Source organism: Bufo bufo, chromosome 2, assembly GCF_905171765.1.
Source record: "Bufo bufo chromosome 2, aBufBuf1.1, whole genome shotgun sequence".
NCBI classification, from domain to species: domain Eukaryota; kingdom Metazoa; phylum Chordata; class Amphibia; order Anura; family Bufonidae; genus Bufo; species Bufo bufo.
Genome location: NC_053390.1, coordinates 371,484,430 through 371,502,216, shown reverse-complemented (window position 1 = coordinate 371,502,216; position 17,787 = coordinate 371,484,430). Strand labels below are relative to the sequence as shown.

The following is a 17,787-nucleotide window of genomic DNA, read 5'->3' as shown; positions in this document are numbered from 1 at the left end:
GTGAACCCTTGTTTTCAGTATCTGGTGTGACCCCTTTGTGCAGCAATAACGGCAACCAAATGTTTGTGTAAATATTGATTAGTCCTGCAAAACGGCTTGGAGGAATTTTAGCCCATTCCTCCATACAAAACAGCTTCAACTCTATTATGTTGGTGGGTTCCCGCCAATAAACCTCTCGCATCAGGTTCTTCCTCAAGATTTTTATTAATTTAAGGTCAGGATTTTAACTTGGCCATTCCAAAACTTTAAGTTTATTCTTCTTTAACCAATTTTTGGTAAAACGGCTTGTGTGCTTAGGGTCATTGTCTTGTTGCATGACCCATATTCTCTTCAAATGCAGCTCATGGGCTGAATTCCTGACATTTTCATTTAGAGATTGCTGGTATAATTCATTGTTCCATGAATGATGGCAAACAGGCCCAAACATTGATACCACCACCACTGTGTTTCACAGAGGGATGATTTCCTTTCTCCACACATAATGCTTCTCATTTAAACCAAAAGATTCTGTTTGGTCTCAACCGTCCAGAAAACATTGTTCCAATATCCTTCTGATTTGTCCTGGTGATCTTTAGCAAACTGCGGATGGGCAGCAATGTTCTTTTTTAAAGCAGCGTCTCTTTTCTTGCAATCTTGCTGTGCACACTATTGTTGTTCAGTGTCCTTCTGATGGTGAACTCATGAACATTAGCTAATGTGAGAGAGGCCTTTAGGTGCTTAGAGGTTACTTTGGTTTCCTTTGTGACCTTGTGGAACATTGCATGCCTTGATCTTGGAGTGACCTTTGTTTGTGGACCACTGCTGAGGAGAGTAATAATGGTCTTGAATTTCCTCCATTTGTACACAATCTATTTGACTGGGGATTTGGTGGAGTCCAAACCTTTCAGAGATGGTTTTGTAACCTTTTCCAGCTTGATGAGCATCAACAACTTTTCTTCTGAGGTCTTCAGAAATCTCCTTTGTTTGTGCCTTGATATACTTCTCCAAACATTGATAGATCCCTGTTATTCTAATAAAACAGGCTGCCCACTTACACCTGATTCTCATCTCATTGATTGAAAACACATTACTTTAATTTCACCTTCAAATTATCTGTTAATTCTAAAGGTTCACATACTTTTGCCACTCACAGATATGTTATTTTGGATAATTTTCCTCAATAAATAAATGACCAAGTCTATTATTTTGACAGTTGTTTGTTAGTTGTTTGACTTGGTTATCTTTATTTACTTCTAGGTAGGGATCGACCGATATTGATTTTTTAGGGCCGATACCGATAATTTGTCAACTTTCAGGCCGATAGCCGATAATTTATACCGATATTCTGGGTATTTTTATTTTTGAGGAAAAAAAAATTTTTCCTACACAAATCTGCTGAAAATTAATGTTTATTGTTAACGTGTATTATTATTTTATTTTTTTTGAAAATATTTTTCATTTATACTTAAGATTTTTGTGTTTGATTTTTTTTTTTAGTAACTTTTAGCCCCCTTAGGGACTAGAACCCTTGTCCTATTCACCCTGATAGAGCTCTATCAGGGTGAATAGGAGATCACAATGTCCCTGCTGCTCTGTGCTTTGTGCACACAGCAGCATGGAGCTTACCATGGCAGCCAGGGCTTCAATAGCGTCCTGGCTGCCATGGTAACCGATCGGAGCCCCAGGCTTACACTGCTGGGGCTCCGATCGGAGGAGGAGGGGATCCTGTGGCCACTGCCACCAATGATTAATACTGGGGGGGGGGCGCGCTGCGCCACCAATGTTTTTACTATTGGAATGGGGGTGGGGGGCGCACTGCGCCACCAATGATTAATACTAGGGGGCTTGGGGGGGCGCACTGCACCACCAATGAACATAAGTCTCTCATTCATATACAGGAGGCGGGAGCTGGCTGCAGAATCACATAGCCGGCTCCCGACCTCTATGAACGGTAGCTGCGATCCGCAGCACCTAAGGGGTTAACTACAGCGGACCGCAGCTGCCGTTCATAGAGGTCGGGAGCCGGCTATGTGATTCTGCAGCCAGCTCCCGCCTCCTGTATATGAATTAATGAAAGACTCATCTTCATTGGTGGCGCAGCGGCCACAGCCCCTCCCCTCCTCTTGTCTCCTCTCCTGCTATTGGCGGCAGCGGCAGCAGCAGCACAGGGGGAGGGAGACACTGCTTCCTTCTCCCCTGTGCTGCGGAGGGAACACAGAACGCGCTGAGAGCAGCGCATTCTGTGTTCCCAATACGTTATCGGTATATCGGCAAAATAGATGCCGATACCGATAACGTTCAAAATCCTCAATATCGGCCGATAATATCGGTAAAACCGATAATCGGTCGATCCCTACTTCTAGGACTTATGTAGTTTTAGGTCAATTTTATGCAGAAATATAGAAAATCCAAAAGGGTCCACAAGTTTTCAAGCACCACTGTACATGGAACAATTAGGTAGTACATATACTAGTATCATGAAAGTACATCTTTACAGAGGCTGTTTATAGAGGTTAGCATTACTTAGTGTTATAAGATCATCTATTTCAAGTTTCAACACTCTACTATTTTAATTTTCAAAACTGTCTCTAAAATCTGTGTCCGTTTCCATGGCTGAGCAGCGACATGTAAGCCTGAGATCATGGCACAGTAGTTATTATTTCTGACTTATGGGTCCATGAATTTAGTTCTCAACAAGTTTACATGATTGTTGTTCACATACAGCTCAATATTTTAGCAAATTGGAAGACAAGAATAGGCATTTTGTATCATAGTGCCGGCCATGTGCAGTCCGCAAAATGCGGAATGCACACGGGCCAGTATCCATGTTTTGCGGTACCTCAGTTTGCGGACCGTAAAACACTACGGTTGTCTCAACGAGCCCTCATATTGTGTCTGAGTTCAGTTGTTTTTTTTCATTACAACTGATTCCAGTATCAACAAATCTTAGCGTATCAGAATAATATTGCAATTGTATTAGTGATTGCGCGTATAATAATGGCATCATATCTGAACAGTTTGGGGCAAGGTTGGCAAACTTACATCAGTATCACCAGAGCATTTTGGAATCTTAGCCTGTTGTAGTAATTTCCATAGATAAGGTTCTTTGTCATGCAAATAATGAAAAATCCAAACAATAATTCAGTTTAATGGTGACATATGTAGCATGGAGCAAAACAATAAACCTAGAATATAAAGACATATAATACATGATAAATTAATACTTTATTGTCTTACACTTAACACTGTGGAAACCCTACCAGGGAAATAGCATCTAGTAAATAGTAGTCTTTTTTGTTAGATAGAGGGGTTATATTGATGAGTCTATGTTTCTGATAACTTTTATAAGGCAAGTTCGTTTTTCTCCAGCATTATATGTGAAACAGATGGCAGTGGCTCAAGAATAAGCAAATGGCTGAATTACTTGACTTGTACATTGGCAATTTTGCTATTTCTGCAGACACTTTATACACTGATAACACAGGAATTATTTTTAGCATAGAGAAAGAAAAAGGTTGTCATAGCCAAAACAATGATTACAGAGTTGATTAGCTTCCAAGACAAATGGCGTACCCCAAGGCAGCCCTAAAGCTGTGATCACAACTGGCTCCAAAGCTTGCCAAACTGCCAGATGCCTTTGTTGGAAAGCTTTTTGCTGCAGTTTAACACCTGAGTCCGAGCAAAAGTCTGACCGCCATTGCCACATGACAGCAGTCCATAGCTGGAGAATGCTGCGTCAGTAACTGATAAAGAATCTGTGCATATTGATGTTTTACACTTGTAAAAATATATTCTCAGCCTTCCATAGTTTTTCAAACATGGTGCATAGTGAAACACACAAACTTCTTTCTGTTTAAAATAAAATGATGCCTGATCCCAGTGAAAGTGTGTTTATTTTTCTTTTGACTCATGTTTTATTGAAAAATCCCAATCCAAATATTAAAGGAATAGTGGTACATAGTAGTAATAATATTTACCATCACATTATATATTTTCACAGGCTGAAGATAAGCAAAAAGGCAGCAGTTCCATTTGTACTGATCTTTTTCCTGACCAGGTAATCTGTGTCAGCACATTAGTGGAAAAAGGATCCATCGGGAAGTGCTTTTCCTTAAAGTTGTAGTGTTCTGTGGCATACATATGTCACCCCTCCCAACAAAAAAAAGAAGCAGTTACTGGAAATATATGGGCCATTATGTATACCCTCGAGCTCTGAGTTGGAGATAAAGCACTATATAAATACCGACTGTAGGCACAAGGAAAGCATCTTTTAGACTGCTCTTTGCCTGTTTCACAAACACAATTTCCTTAAAATGCTTGTAGTGATTTTTGTTTCAATGACTCTATTGTGATAAAATTCTATGTAGCTCGTTATAGAGTCTTTTCTATTGTCTTGTGTGACAGTTTCAATAGACACATTAGCAACTGCTGCTGGTTTGGTTGACAGCATGTATAGATACAACTTTCCCCCTGTTGCTTTCAGGTTTACCTCTTCTGTTTTCCCCTTCAAATCCAACTTCAATTCAATTGTTATATAACTTATTTTATTAGAATTTCTAAGCCTCAGTTGGAAGATGTGAAAAGCTTAACGATTGTAAACTATGGCCGTGTTAGTGGGAATGTCATGAAACAAAAATCTTTTTTACCCCAAATAATTCTAGGTCTTTTTTTTATTTTTATGAAGATTGAGATTGCGCTCACTATAAAGACAAAGGCTGCAATAACTGTACCTTCAGTGTCTCCAAGCCAACCTTAGAAAGTTTTGTCAAAATACATTTAGTGGTAAAAAATGTCTTGTTCTGATATAAAGTTCATGATGAAGTCTTTTGATTGCTTGCATTCAGGGATGTTGTGTAAGGAAATAAATTACATAAAAATAACATTAAACAGTTTGCTTTTCAAACATCAGTCTTGGTCCTGCAGGGTGGAAATGTAGATTGATGGTCATCCGTGCTATATTAATATTTTGGTTATTTCTCCACAGCCTAACAGCAGTGGGCAAGTTGTAGGAAAGGTTCCTGGTCACTTCACTCCTGTGTTGGCGCCATCACCTCATCATGGTGCAGTGAGACCTGTGACGCTAACGATGACTGACACAAAGCCCATCACTACATCCACTGAAGGTGAGCTAAATTTATCAGCTAGAAAGTACTACAGTGTCTAGTGTAATGTTGAAGTTCAGTTGAATCCACTTGGTGTGCGCTTCAGGGTGGAAAGTGAATGTTAAAGTCCTTAATTGTCAGAATGATTTTTTTAGATTAGCAGATTAAGCTATGCTGCAAAATCAAAGATTTCATAATTAATTGGTAATATCTGCGCCAAGAGGTTAGCTAACCTCTTCTAATTGAAGATTGCTTGAGGATATAAACTTGGTGAAAGGCATAATAAATTAAAGTATGACAAATGCCTAATTTCATGGATTTAGTGTGATCCCTATATCATTACTTTTTAATAAGGACCTGTAATTTTGTGTGTGTGTGTGCGCAATAGAGTGTTTACAGTAGAAGTGAACATTTGTGATAAATTGATACAATCATATGTTTGTGAAGATACTGGGCATTTGATTCCATACAAGTATAAATTACTCTATATTCTTAATAGTTGAAGGATATTCAGAATTAAATGACACTCTTTGAGATTATTGAGAGTATTTTGTTTAAGCTTTTCATTATTTCTATATTTTCACTTTTTCACTACTATCCAGAGCTTGATTGCTCGGCTCTTAAAACACAGGGTAAAGATGACACTTCCCAGAGTGCAAATCACCTTTGTGAGCTATACTATGCTGAGCTATACTTGTCTATCATCAGCGGTCCAATAGAAAATTAATAGAGCTGCAGTGCGCATACTGGGCCTCCCCTCCATTCATATGGGGTGATACATACTCCTTTTTACATGATCGGTGAGGGTCTCAATTAACACTTCCCCACTAATCAGACATCGTATTCTTAAGAAAGAGAACTCCAGCTCATACCAATCAAAGAGAGATATCGGTTCACCATGCACAGGATCCTGCTAGACTTAAGCAGTGATGCAAATGCAGAAACAAGATGATTCAGCACTTGATCAAAATCTGGTAATATTCTTTATTGATTCAAACATAAAATCACAGCAGGACAAAAGGGTATCAGCACCCGACTACAGGATGTCCAATGAGTTTTAAACATCTAGTGTGTTCTTAGTAATGGCAAAACAAGCACAGTAAAACCTGGCTATTTGTATCAGACCACCATGTGAGATTCATTTGCAATTATAATAAGAGACCGGACCGTAAGTAACATATCTCTAGATACCTAAACCATAGATTCGGTACCGCACTAGAAAACAATTAACATCCGTGGGGTGATACAAATATATAATAAAAAACTAAATACACAATACATAAGGATACATGGCAAATGGTATCTCTATGCAAACATTTTAGTATAATCAGCACCTCCAGGTCAGAGTGGGTACACAAATGTAAATAGAAGTATGCATTTTAGGCTAGTTTCACACTAGCGTTGTGAGATGTGCAGCTCTATTGTTTGTATGTGAAATGTTGTGCAGCCATTTTTTTATCAAGCATGTTTCCTTGAAGGATATGCACATGTGACTATGAATGTGCTAGTCTAAATTTTCGTGTAGGGTGGTTGCTAGAAAATCGCATACTTTTAGCAATCTGTGACTCGTTTTTTCTCATTTGTTCCCTACATTAGTAGGGTTTTTGTAAATGTGGTACATGATGACATGTTTAACAATGTAGATCCTTTCAGAATTCTGATCACAGTCGCTTTCTTGATAAACCAATATATTAATTGTAATTCACAATGGGTGGTTTATGTGATACTGTAGATTGTGCTTTGATGTACAGTCCTGATCAAAAGTTTAAGACCACTTGAAAAATGGCAAAAAATTTTACATTGTTGGATCTTAACAAGGTTCCAAGTAGAGCTTCAACATGCAACAAGAAGAAATGAGAGTGAGACAAAATATTTTTTGAGCATTCAATTAATTGAAAATAACGATTAAACTGAAACAGGCTGTTTTTCAGCTGATCCAAATTTTAGGACCACATGCCTTTAAAAGGCCGAATCTGTGCAAAGATGTGGATTCATTGTCATTTTCTGTCAGGTAATCACACGTTGTAATGGCAAAGGCAAAAAAACTCTCCCTTTTTGAACGTGGTCGGGTTGTTGAACTGCATAAGCAGGGTCTCTCACAGCGCGCCATCGCTGCTGAGATGGGACGCAGTAAGACAGTCATTTGGAATTTCTTAAATGATCCTGAGGGTTATGGAACAAAAAAGTCAAGTGGAAGACCCAAAAAAATTTCATCAGCACTGAGCCGGAGGATCCAATTGGCTGTCCGTCAAGACATTGGACGATCCTCGACCCAAATTAAGGCCCTTACTGGTGCTGACTGCAGCCCCATAACCATCAGATGGCATCTGAGACTGAAGGGCTTCAAAAACAAAAAATGTCTTCAAAGACCTCGTCTCCTTGAACGCCACAGAACTGCTCGTTTGGACTTTGCAAGAGAGCACCAAACATGGGACATTCAAAGGTGGAAGAAAGTTTTATTCACTGATGAGAAAAAATTTAACCTTGATGGTCCTGATGGTTTCCAACGTTACTGGCATGACAAGCAGATCCCACCTGAGATGTTTTCTACGCACCACAGTGGAGGGGGCACCATTATTTGGGGTGGGGTGCTTTTTCCTTCAGTGGAACAATGGAGGTCAGGAAGTGCAGGGGCGTCAAACGGCCGCTGGTTATGTCCAGATGTTGCAGAGAGCATTCCTCATGACTGAGGGCCCTCGTCTGTGTGGTAACGACTGGGTTTTTCAACAGGACAATGCTACAGTACACAATGCCCGCAGGACAAGGGACTTCTTCCAGGAGAATAACATCACTCTTTTGGCCCATCCTGCGTGTTCCCCTGATCTAAATCCAATTGAGAACCTTTGGGGATGGATGGCAAGGGAAGTTTACAAAAATGGACAACAGTTTCAGACAGTAGATGGCCTTCGTGCGGCCGTCTTCGCCACTTGGAGAAATGTTCCCACTCACCTCATGGAAACGCTTGCATCAAGCATGCCGAAACGAATTTTGGAAGTGATAAACAATAACGGCGGAGCTACTCATTACTGAGTTCATGTTTGGAAGTTGGATTTCTGTTTTAGGGGGGTTTAGTTTTTTTTTGGAGGTGTGGTCCTAAACGTTTGATCAGCTGAAAAACAGCCTGTTTCAGTTTATTCGTTGTTTTCATTAAATTGAATGCTTAAAAAATGTTTTGTCTCACTCCCATTTCTTCTTGTTGCATATTGAAGCTCTACTTGGAACCTTGTTAAGATCTAGCCATGCTAAATATGATTTTTTGCCTTTTTTCAAGTGGTCTTAAACTTTTGATCAGGACTGTATGTAATGCTACTAGAAAAATTTAAACCAGGATTTTGGAAGACATTAATTATATTGAGAACCCCAATTAAATCAATATTTCTATTTTCAGCTAAGCATTTTTATCAGATCATAATAACAGATGCACTAAAAGCTTTAGAATCTTTGCTGTAGAAATAATACAGAAATCTCCAAAGGGGAGGAGACATAAAACACAGAGTGCGTAATAAGGAAGCCTATTGGATATTTTGTTTAAATTTGAGATAATTTGAAAAGGGAATATCTGCTTTATTACTGGATTTTGAATTGTATTTTTATTATTGCCCTTTTCTAGGTTTACAAACTTTTTGATTATCCTCGGCCTAAATGTGGCTTATTTATCTTATACATTTTTATATATAAAATGCATACTTCTTGTATATACATTTGTGTACCCTCTCTGACCTGGGGGTGCTGAATATACTATAATGTTTGTATAGAGATACCATTTGCCATGTATCTTTAAGTATTGTGTATTTTGTTTTTATTATATATTTGTATCACCCCACGGATGTTAATTGTTTGCTAGTGCGGTACACTACATTTATAACTAGTTTTGGTATCTAGAGTTATGTTACTCATGGTCCGGTCTCTTTTTATAATTGCTAATTAATCTCATATGGTGGTGTGATACAAGTTTTAATGTGCTTGTTTTGTCATGACTAAGATCGCAGTAGACGTTCAAAACATGTAGGTCATCCTGTAGTGGAGTGTTGCTCCCCTTTTGTACTAATGTGAATTTATGTTTGAATTAATTAAGAATATTACCGGATTTAAACAAGTGCTTTCTCATCTCATTTCTGGACTTATTTCCTCTCCTGTGGAAAGAGGATAAAATGTAATGTTGGGACTACCCCTTATAGGTAACGTGGTCTTTTTTTCTTATATAAGTTTACAATTTCAGTAACAGTCATGAAGTGATGGCCTAAAAAACACTGTAAGAACAGATTTTATTGCATTTTATATTATAAAAAAAATTCAACCACAATTCTAATGTACAGGGTGGGCCATTTATATTGATACACCTTAATAAAATGGGAATAGTTGGTGATATTAACTTCCTGTTTGTGGCACATTAGTATATGTGAGGGGGAAACTTTTCAAGATGGGTGGTGACCATGGCGGCCATTTTGAAGTCGGACATTTTGAATCCAACTTTTGTTTTTTCAATAGGAAGAGGGTCATGTGACACATCAAACTTATTGGGAATTTCACAAGAAAAACAATGGTGTGCTTGGTTTTAGCGTAACTTTATTCTTTCTGTCCACTTATAAAATGTGCTGCCCATTGTGTTGGATTGTCAATGCAACCCTCTTCTCCCACTCTTCACACACTAATAGCAACACCGCAGGAGAAATGCTAGCACCGGCTTCCAATATCCGTAGTTTCATCTAGGAATGCTCGGACCTGACACCCATAATGTGGTGGTGCACCATCTTGCTGGAAAAACTCAGGGAACGTGCCAGCTTCAGTGCATAAAGAGGGAAACACATCATCATGTAGCAATTTCGCATATCCAGTGGCCTTGAGGTTTCCACTGATGAAGAATGGCCCCACTATCTTTGTACCCCATATACCACACCATACCATCAATTTTTTTGTTCCAACAGTCTTGGAGGGATCTATCCAATGTGGGTTAGTGTCAGACCAATAGCGGTGGTTTTGTTTGTTAACTTCACCATTCACATAAAAGTTTGCCTCATCACTGAACAAAATCTTCTGCGTAAACTGAGGGTCCTGTTCCAATTTTTGTTTTGCCCATTCTGCAAATTCAGTGCGCCGATCTGGGTCATCCTCGTTGAGATGCTGCAGTAGCTGGAGTTTGTAAGGGTGCCATTTGTGAGTAGCTAATATCCGCCGAAGGGATGTTCGACTAATGCAACTCTCCAGTGACATGCAGCGAGTGCTACACTGTGGGCTCTTGCTGAATGAAGCTAGGACAGCCACTGATGTTTCTTTATTAGAGACAGATTTCATGCGTCCACATTTTGGCAAATCCAACACTGAACCAGTTTCACGAAACTTAGCAAGCAGTTTGCTAACTGTAGCATGGGAGATGGGTGGTCTCGTAGGGTGTCTTGCATTGAAATCTGCTGCAATGACCCGGTTACTGCATTCACCAGACATCAACACAATTTCTATCCGCTCCTCACGTGTTAACCTCGGCGACATGTCAATGGCTGTAAACAAAGAGAAACTTTTAACTCATGAAAGAATAAAGTTACGTTACCATTGTTTTTTGTGTGAAATTCCCAATAAGTTTGATGTGTCACATGACCCTCTTCCTATTGAAAAAAACAAAGGTTGGATTCAAAATGGCCGACTTCAAAATGGCCGCCATGGTCACCACCCATCTTGAAAAGTTTTCCCCCTCACATATACTAATGTGCCACAAACAGGAAGTTAATATCATCAACCATTCCCATTTTATTAAGGTGTATCCATATAAATGGCCCACTCTGTATAATATAGCATGATGCAAAACTCAGTATTTTAAATCGGCTGATCTAAAACACAATTACATGTACGGAAAGGTCTGATTGGATTGGTAGCATGTTGCATTTCATATATTCAGTAGAGATCTTAATTGTGGTAAATTAATAATTTGCTTGTGCGTTTTCTGTTTGTCATGGAGGAGTTGAGAAAAGTACAAGCAGCAGATGGCATTGTAGTAGTGCTGCCAGTCTAAGTAATAGTTTTCCAACTAGGATCTGTAAAGTCTGCAAGTGACTTTCCTAACCAGGATTCTGTCATAAATGGCCATGAAAGAATCGACCAGATTGCTGCTTGTTTTAACGTATACATGTGTAAATCTATCACTCTGACTGTTATTGATACTTGGCGAATATGAACATAAGTACAGTCAGTAAAGCTTTGAGTATTATGCCTTAGATATTGTTCTATTTTCATTGTCTCCATTTTCTCTTTTTCCCAGCCTACACAGCCTCTGGCACATCACAAGCCAATCGATATGTGGGACTAAGCCCTAGAGATCCAGCCTTCCTACACCAGCAACAGGTGGGCTGCTTTCACATCAGGTGTAATGAATCAGAGATGCTTGGGTATAGTGTCATAAAAGCATGCATGCTACCACCTATAATAACTTGTATTCAAACAAAATCCTGCTGTTCTCTGATCATGACCGGGCACGTCAAATATCAACAGATTTAATTGAAGGTGTCCGTGTCACAAAAGAGTGTTCCTCAATACACATAGTGAGTGTACATTATCGGATGCTGAGAGCTCAGTGCATTTCAATGAAAACACACTCCCTTTTCTATTTTTTCCAATTATAAACTCCATTTTATTTACACTAAAATACAGTGACAAAACTCGGAGAGGTTCCTGAGATGCACCACATTACAAATTATGATATGTCTTTGTATGTTAGGAAACAATTGGATATAACATGTAAAATGCACCAGGCACTCCTCTGTTGGCTCAGCCAAGATTTCTGACAGCTGATTTTGCACTGAAAAGTTTGTCTTTAGTTACCATAATGCAAGAGGTGGTATCTGCAATTTTTTTTTCTTTTAATATATTTCTGGCCTAACATTAGCTTTCTCTCTCATGTGACATTGCTAGCTGTTACTACATAAAAACATATTTGCTATGAAGCAAAATATACATAGGTTTGTGGTTATATAAACATTTAAAGGAAGTATGTCACCACCCTGGACCGTTTGCAATCATTTGTATAACACTGTAGCTCTCCTATTGCTATTTTCAAATATACCATTATGCCCTAATCTCTCATCTCTAGCCCCTGAAACAGAGTTTTATAATTATGCTAATGAGGCGAATAGAGCTCCAGGGGCAGTACTTATCGGGGCTGAAGCCCAGCTCCCACCCTCCTCTTCTTCTCTTCACTTCCTAGGCTCGGCAACGTCATCATGATGCCACAACAAATCTCGTTCCGTTGCATATCTCTGTCATGGGTGCGCTGACCCCATCTGTTACCTTTAGCTTTTTTTGACATTTAGTTTTCCAGCCTCTTACTTTGAAACAAGCGGTGGCTCCAGATCCGATCTTCTCTGGCATCTCTGGCTCCGCTCTTGGTTTTCCTGCCGCAAAAATGACAAGTTCAGCTGTAATGCACTTACTACTGGTGCATGTGCAGTTCAATTAATGAAGCCGCTGCCCACAAAAGGTAACAGACGCCCCCAATGCCCACATGAAGGTGATGTGCGCTTGTGCGCGATTTGTAGCGGCGCTATGAGGACGTTGCTGAGCCAAGCAGGTAGAGAAAAAAAGTGGAGGGAGGAAGGGGCGGGCATCTGTTCTTATGGGTGCAGCTGGGCTCCAGCACCGATAAGTACAGTCACTTGGGCTTTTTTCACGTCATTAGCATAATTATAAATATCTGTATTTTGGGGGGCTAAATACGAGTGAATAGGACAAAAAGTGTATTTCAAAATGACAATAGGTAAGCTACAGTCTCATCCAAACTGTTAAAAATAGTCCAGGAGGCACTTTGTTAAACGCATTGGCACATATATAAAATGTTTCATTTGTGATATGCATGTAATTCAAAAAAATATGGCATGGTTGTATCTGAATTCAGATGCGGGTTTGGCTTCTGGGATCCACACCCATGTGGAGAACTAAGGTCCCCCAATCTGAGTGGTGTGGTGGACACATGGCCTCTTCTCTATTCTGTGACAGATGTGGTGGATGGCAGATATCTCACCACTCTGTTCTGGAGATATTTGCAAGTCCCAGGGGTTGGTTCCACATCTATCAGACATTTATGGCATATCCTGTGGCTATATATATATATATATATATATATTTATTATATGTGTATATATATAAGGCTGAAAAAGTCAGGCTTTACTTTTATATATGTGCCCTGTTCTATCAAAGACATACAAAGCAGATGGAGATTAGATCTTTCAATTCTACACATGATTTGGGACGTTTGTTCATACTTAATATTAAGTTAATATTAAGTAAATTTTCAAAAAGTTGTATTAAGGAAGAAATGACCAGATAATTGACCTCTGAAAATAATAAACTGACTTATTTGCATCAATTTACTATACTGGGAAATAACATGTAATTCCTTTTACCACATGGTGAGTAATCTGAGTACAAGTACATTCAATTGTGCGTTGTCTTCTTAGGGCAGTTCAAGTGTCTGGAATGTTTTATTTACTTCACGTTGCTTAGATAGAGCCTACATATTGCGCAGTGCTGTGTAGAGATTGACAAGTAGTAATTGAGTTTTTCCAGGCATATTATAATTCACACTTGTAAGAAAACTTTACAGTCAGTGAAGCTATATAAAGCAACCGTCTGCCAGTGAATCTACTCAGTAGTTAACTTTATAACAGTCTCCACTGTTGTGGATTGTAGACATCGGGGTCCTTCTGTCACCATTGGTAGGATCCATCACTGCTGTCATTTTCGTTTTCCTGTTGGAACTGATGGATTTATCACAGCGAACAACATAATTTATACATGATGTACCGTAGGACAATTGAAAATATATTACCGCTCATCTTTTCTATTTAAACTATAACCTTTAATAGGTAACTTTAAAATTGAGAACAAAACAATCAGATAAATAATAGAAATATTATCTGGAGGAGTCTAAAATTCAAAGAGTATGCCACCAACAAACATTTATAAAGCACTGGGGCCTAAAATTTGGTAAGGGGGAAACACCTTTATTTACATATCTATACTAATCACCCACTGTTTAGGCTGAGTTACTGAAGATCACTTGATAGAGACTGCTTTCCCCTAAAACTAATGTCAAGATGCAGGGATATCACTTCAATCACATTTCCACTGGTTGTAATAGAGATAGAAGGATCGATTTAGTACCATTTCATCTAGATGTAATCCTACTGAGATATGGGGGAATCCATTCATTCACATTAGATCTGGTCATGGAAGACACTAAAGACACTAAAGGTTAAGATTCCATCCCATTCCATCTAGATGTTTCCATTTGAATCAGTTTGAATTGAATAGCAGTCTTACTCCATATTCATCATTATGTTATAGAACGAGCACTGTTGCATATCAACTTGTCATAATTGTTCTTGATTTCTTCTACATCGATACAATGTAAACAGTCTCTTATTTTATTATAAAAACGAATGAAAAGAGAATTGAAAATAAATGAATAGCAGTCTTTAACTCCACATTCCTTTAGGCAGCAGATATATACAGGATTTTTCCCTACTTCTGCTGTAGAAAATCTCTGTCTAAAAGCAAAGTGATCACCGTGGAAGGGGCAGTGCCACTTATTGGTGACTGTCCCTGAAAGGCTAAATACCCCCACCTAACATCCCGATGAGTTTCCCCTATGTGGTCAAAACATGTGTTCGTCAGGGGACTAACAAGCAAAGATGTCTGATAGCAACATAATGTCAGCATACAATACTGCACTTAATGTGACCTGCGTAGGAGTATTACATCTAGATGAAATGGGACTAAATTGATCCTTTAGCAGAAATGTAAATGAAGTGATATCCCTGCTCTGGAAATTATTTTTGGGGGAAAAGTCTCTGTCACTATCAACCGATCGTGAGTAACATGGTTTAAACAGTGGATGATTTGTATAGATGCGATAATACAGTGCTACAAGTACCACTTTTTGGACCCAGTGCTTAATCAGTTTGAAGTTTAACTTCCTCCAGATATTATTTATCTGATGAGGTTTTTATGATTGCAGATTAAAAGTTATATTATAAATGGCAGGATTTTTTTCTATGATGGAACACAAACATTGGAAAGCCTTACTTACTATTTTCTTCATTTAACTCTGTATATTATCATTATCGACAGATAACACTTTAGCTTAATGCATTGAATATTTATGATCTGTTAATATTTTCTATAAAAAAATATAATATATATAATAATCTTAATTACATTACAAAATTATACTATTGCCTTAAAATCCTTAGTATTACTGAACATTGGTTCAGACAGAGATGCATGGAAGAAACGAGCCATGACCTTCGAGAAGTCTAATTTTCTCCAAGATCAATACAGCTTTTGGTACTCAGCATAAATCTTGCAGCACTAATATCAATTGCACTTAAGATGATCATTATTTAACTCAGGACTTTCTCTGCACTCAATGCTAATAGTCTCTTTAGAAAGCAGTGCAACATCAGTTGTATCATAGTATACATATGTTCACATTTCCCTGTTTGAGCAGAGCACCTGTATCACTGGCAAAAAACACTGTGAACATAGTTTTTGAAGATTGCCATAGATATGTGCTAGGTGGTTGGTACACAAAGGCAGGATATCAAAATTCGTATGTCTGCTTGTCCTATCCAGACACAGAGTACAAATAACCAAATAACTGGGCTCAAAATAAGGAGTTAGGTTAGGAATTACAGTATATTATTTATATTATTTTTATTGATATTTAATACATTTAGCTATAAAGTGATGATATACTGTAAGGTCAGTAGTATACTGTCTACAATAATAAAAAAAGACTCATCTGGCCAAACATGTAATATTATATTGGTAGCTGTACATGGGGGATGTGTTATCAGTGATTGATACCATTATGTGTGTAAGTGTGTATACATAGTTAGCTGTCAGTAACTGATAGTTGTACATGGGGAGATGTTATCAGTGCTGGATAGCATTATCTGTGTAAGTGTGTATACATAGATAGCTGTCAGTCACTGATAGTTGTACATGCGAGAGGTGCTGTCAGGAAGTGATAGCATTCTCTGTGTAATTGTGTATACATAGTTAGCTGTCAGTCACTGATAGCTGTACACAGGGGAGTTGTTATCAGTGATTGATAGCATTCTCTGTGTAAGTGTGTATACAGAGACAGCTGTCAGTCACTGATATCTGTACACGGGGAAATGTTATCAGTGCTTGATAGCATTCTCTGTGTAAGTGTGTATACAGAGACAGCTGTCAGTCACTGATATCTGTACACGGGGAGATGTTATCAGTGCTTGATAGCATTCTCTGTGTAACTGTGTATATAGAGACAGTTGTCAGTCACTGATAGTTGTACACGGGGGCGTTCATACAGGGACTGTCTCCCATCAGACATTGGGGGCATATCACTTGGATATGCTCCCAATGTCTCTATAAGTGCGGGTCCCATTAAAATGAATGGGAAGCGCAGTGCGCAAGCGCTGCCACCACTCCATTCACTCTATGGGGCTGACGGAAATAGCCAAGCCAGTTCTTGGCTATTTTCGGTGCTCCCACAGGAATGAATTAAGGGTGGCTGCGCATGCTCGGTGCACCCTCCTTTACTTTGAGGGCTCCGTTCTAAAGATAGATGTAGGACCCAGAGGTGGGACCCATGACTATCATACATTAGGGACATATCCTAGCGATATGCCCTCAATGTCTGAGGTGAGAAAACCCCTTTAAGTTCAGAAAATAGAGATATACAGATATGTATGTATATGATATATATAAAGTATATATATTAGTTTTACTTACTCTTTTCCCACAAAACTATATATGAATCAGCTTATCTCCTCCTACCCTATACCATGCTGTCAACAGATTGAATTGCATTTTGATTCTTTTAAGACAGAAAGAATCATACAAGAGTCAACAGAATTGTGTTATTAGTAACCTGTATGTCTGTTTTAATTTTATCTTGTCTATTTCTAAAGAATGTTAAAAATATCTAGCTAAGCATGAAAAATGCACCCATGAAAATAAAGTAATTTACATCTCATGAGTTTCACATTCCCAAAACTCTAGACTATAGGTAGACGGATACAGAGGTAGGTAGATGATAGATAGATAGATAGATAGATAGATAGATACAGAGGTAGATAGATACAGAAGTAAGTAGATGATAGATACATAGATAGATAGATAGATATTATGCTGATGGTTTTTTTGCTGGAGAAATATAAAGAGAACAAACAAAACATACTTTAATTACTTTGTCAGTGTAAAGCTTGCCCTGTGCGGCAGGACTAAAGTGAGATTGATTTACTGTGTCCTCATTCTGCTTTCCAAAGATTTAAGAGATTCCTCTCTGATGGTGGCAGGTTTTAAATGCATTTAATTTAAAACATCCCATGATGAATGAAAGCGAGAAGCAAGAGGTGCATGAAATGCACACAATCAATCATTTTATATTAGCTTAGAGAAATTCTAAATTAAGCAGAGGATGATTTTAGCAGTGGTAAAGCCTTTTAGAAAACCCACAACCCCCTTTTAATACACATTGACCCTTCTGCAAGAAGTACTGTCACAGGTACATTCTAAGCGTCATGTCAGATGGGGTTGGAGAGTATAAAAAAGATTTATGCCCATGGGAAAAGAAAAGTATTGTCAAGCATATTCAGCCAACTCTTTTTATTATAAAAGAATAAAAATCAACTACATGTTCCTACATAAATTAAATTACCAAAAACATTAG

At 38.4% G+C, this 17,787-nt stretch overlaps 1 protein-coding gene across 4 annotated transcripts in view; it reads left to right on the top strand.

The window, feature by feature from the left end:
* The window catches only part of NFIB (nuclear factor I B), a 246,934-nt gene that overhangs the window by 204,570 nt on the left and 24,577 nt on the right, over positions 1-17,787 (top strand). For all 4 annotated transcript variants that reach the window (XM_040417163.1, XM_040417162.1, XM_040417164.1 and 1 more), the window contains 2 exons: positions 4,964-5,102; positions 11,332-11,414. In XM_040417163.1, the coding sequence (XP_040273097.1) occupies positions 4,964-5,102; positions 11,332-11,414 (222 nt within the window). The remainder of the gene's footprint in view (positions 1-4,963; positions 5,103-11,331; positions 11,415-17,787) is intronic.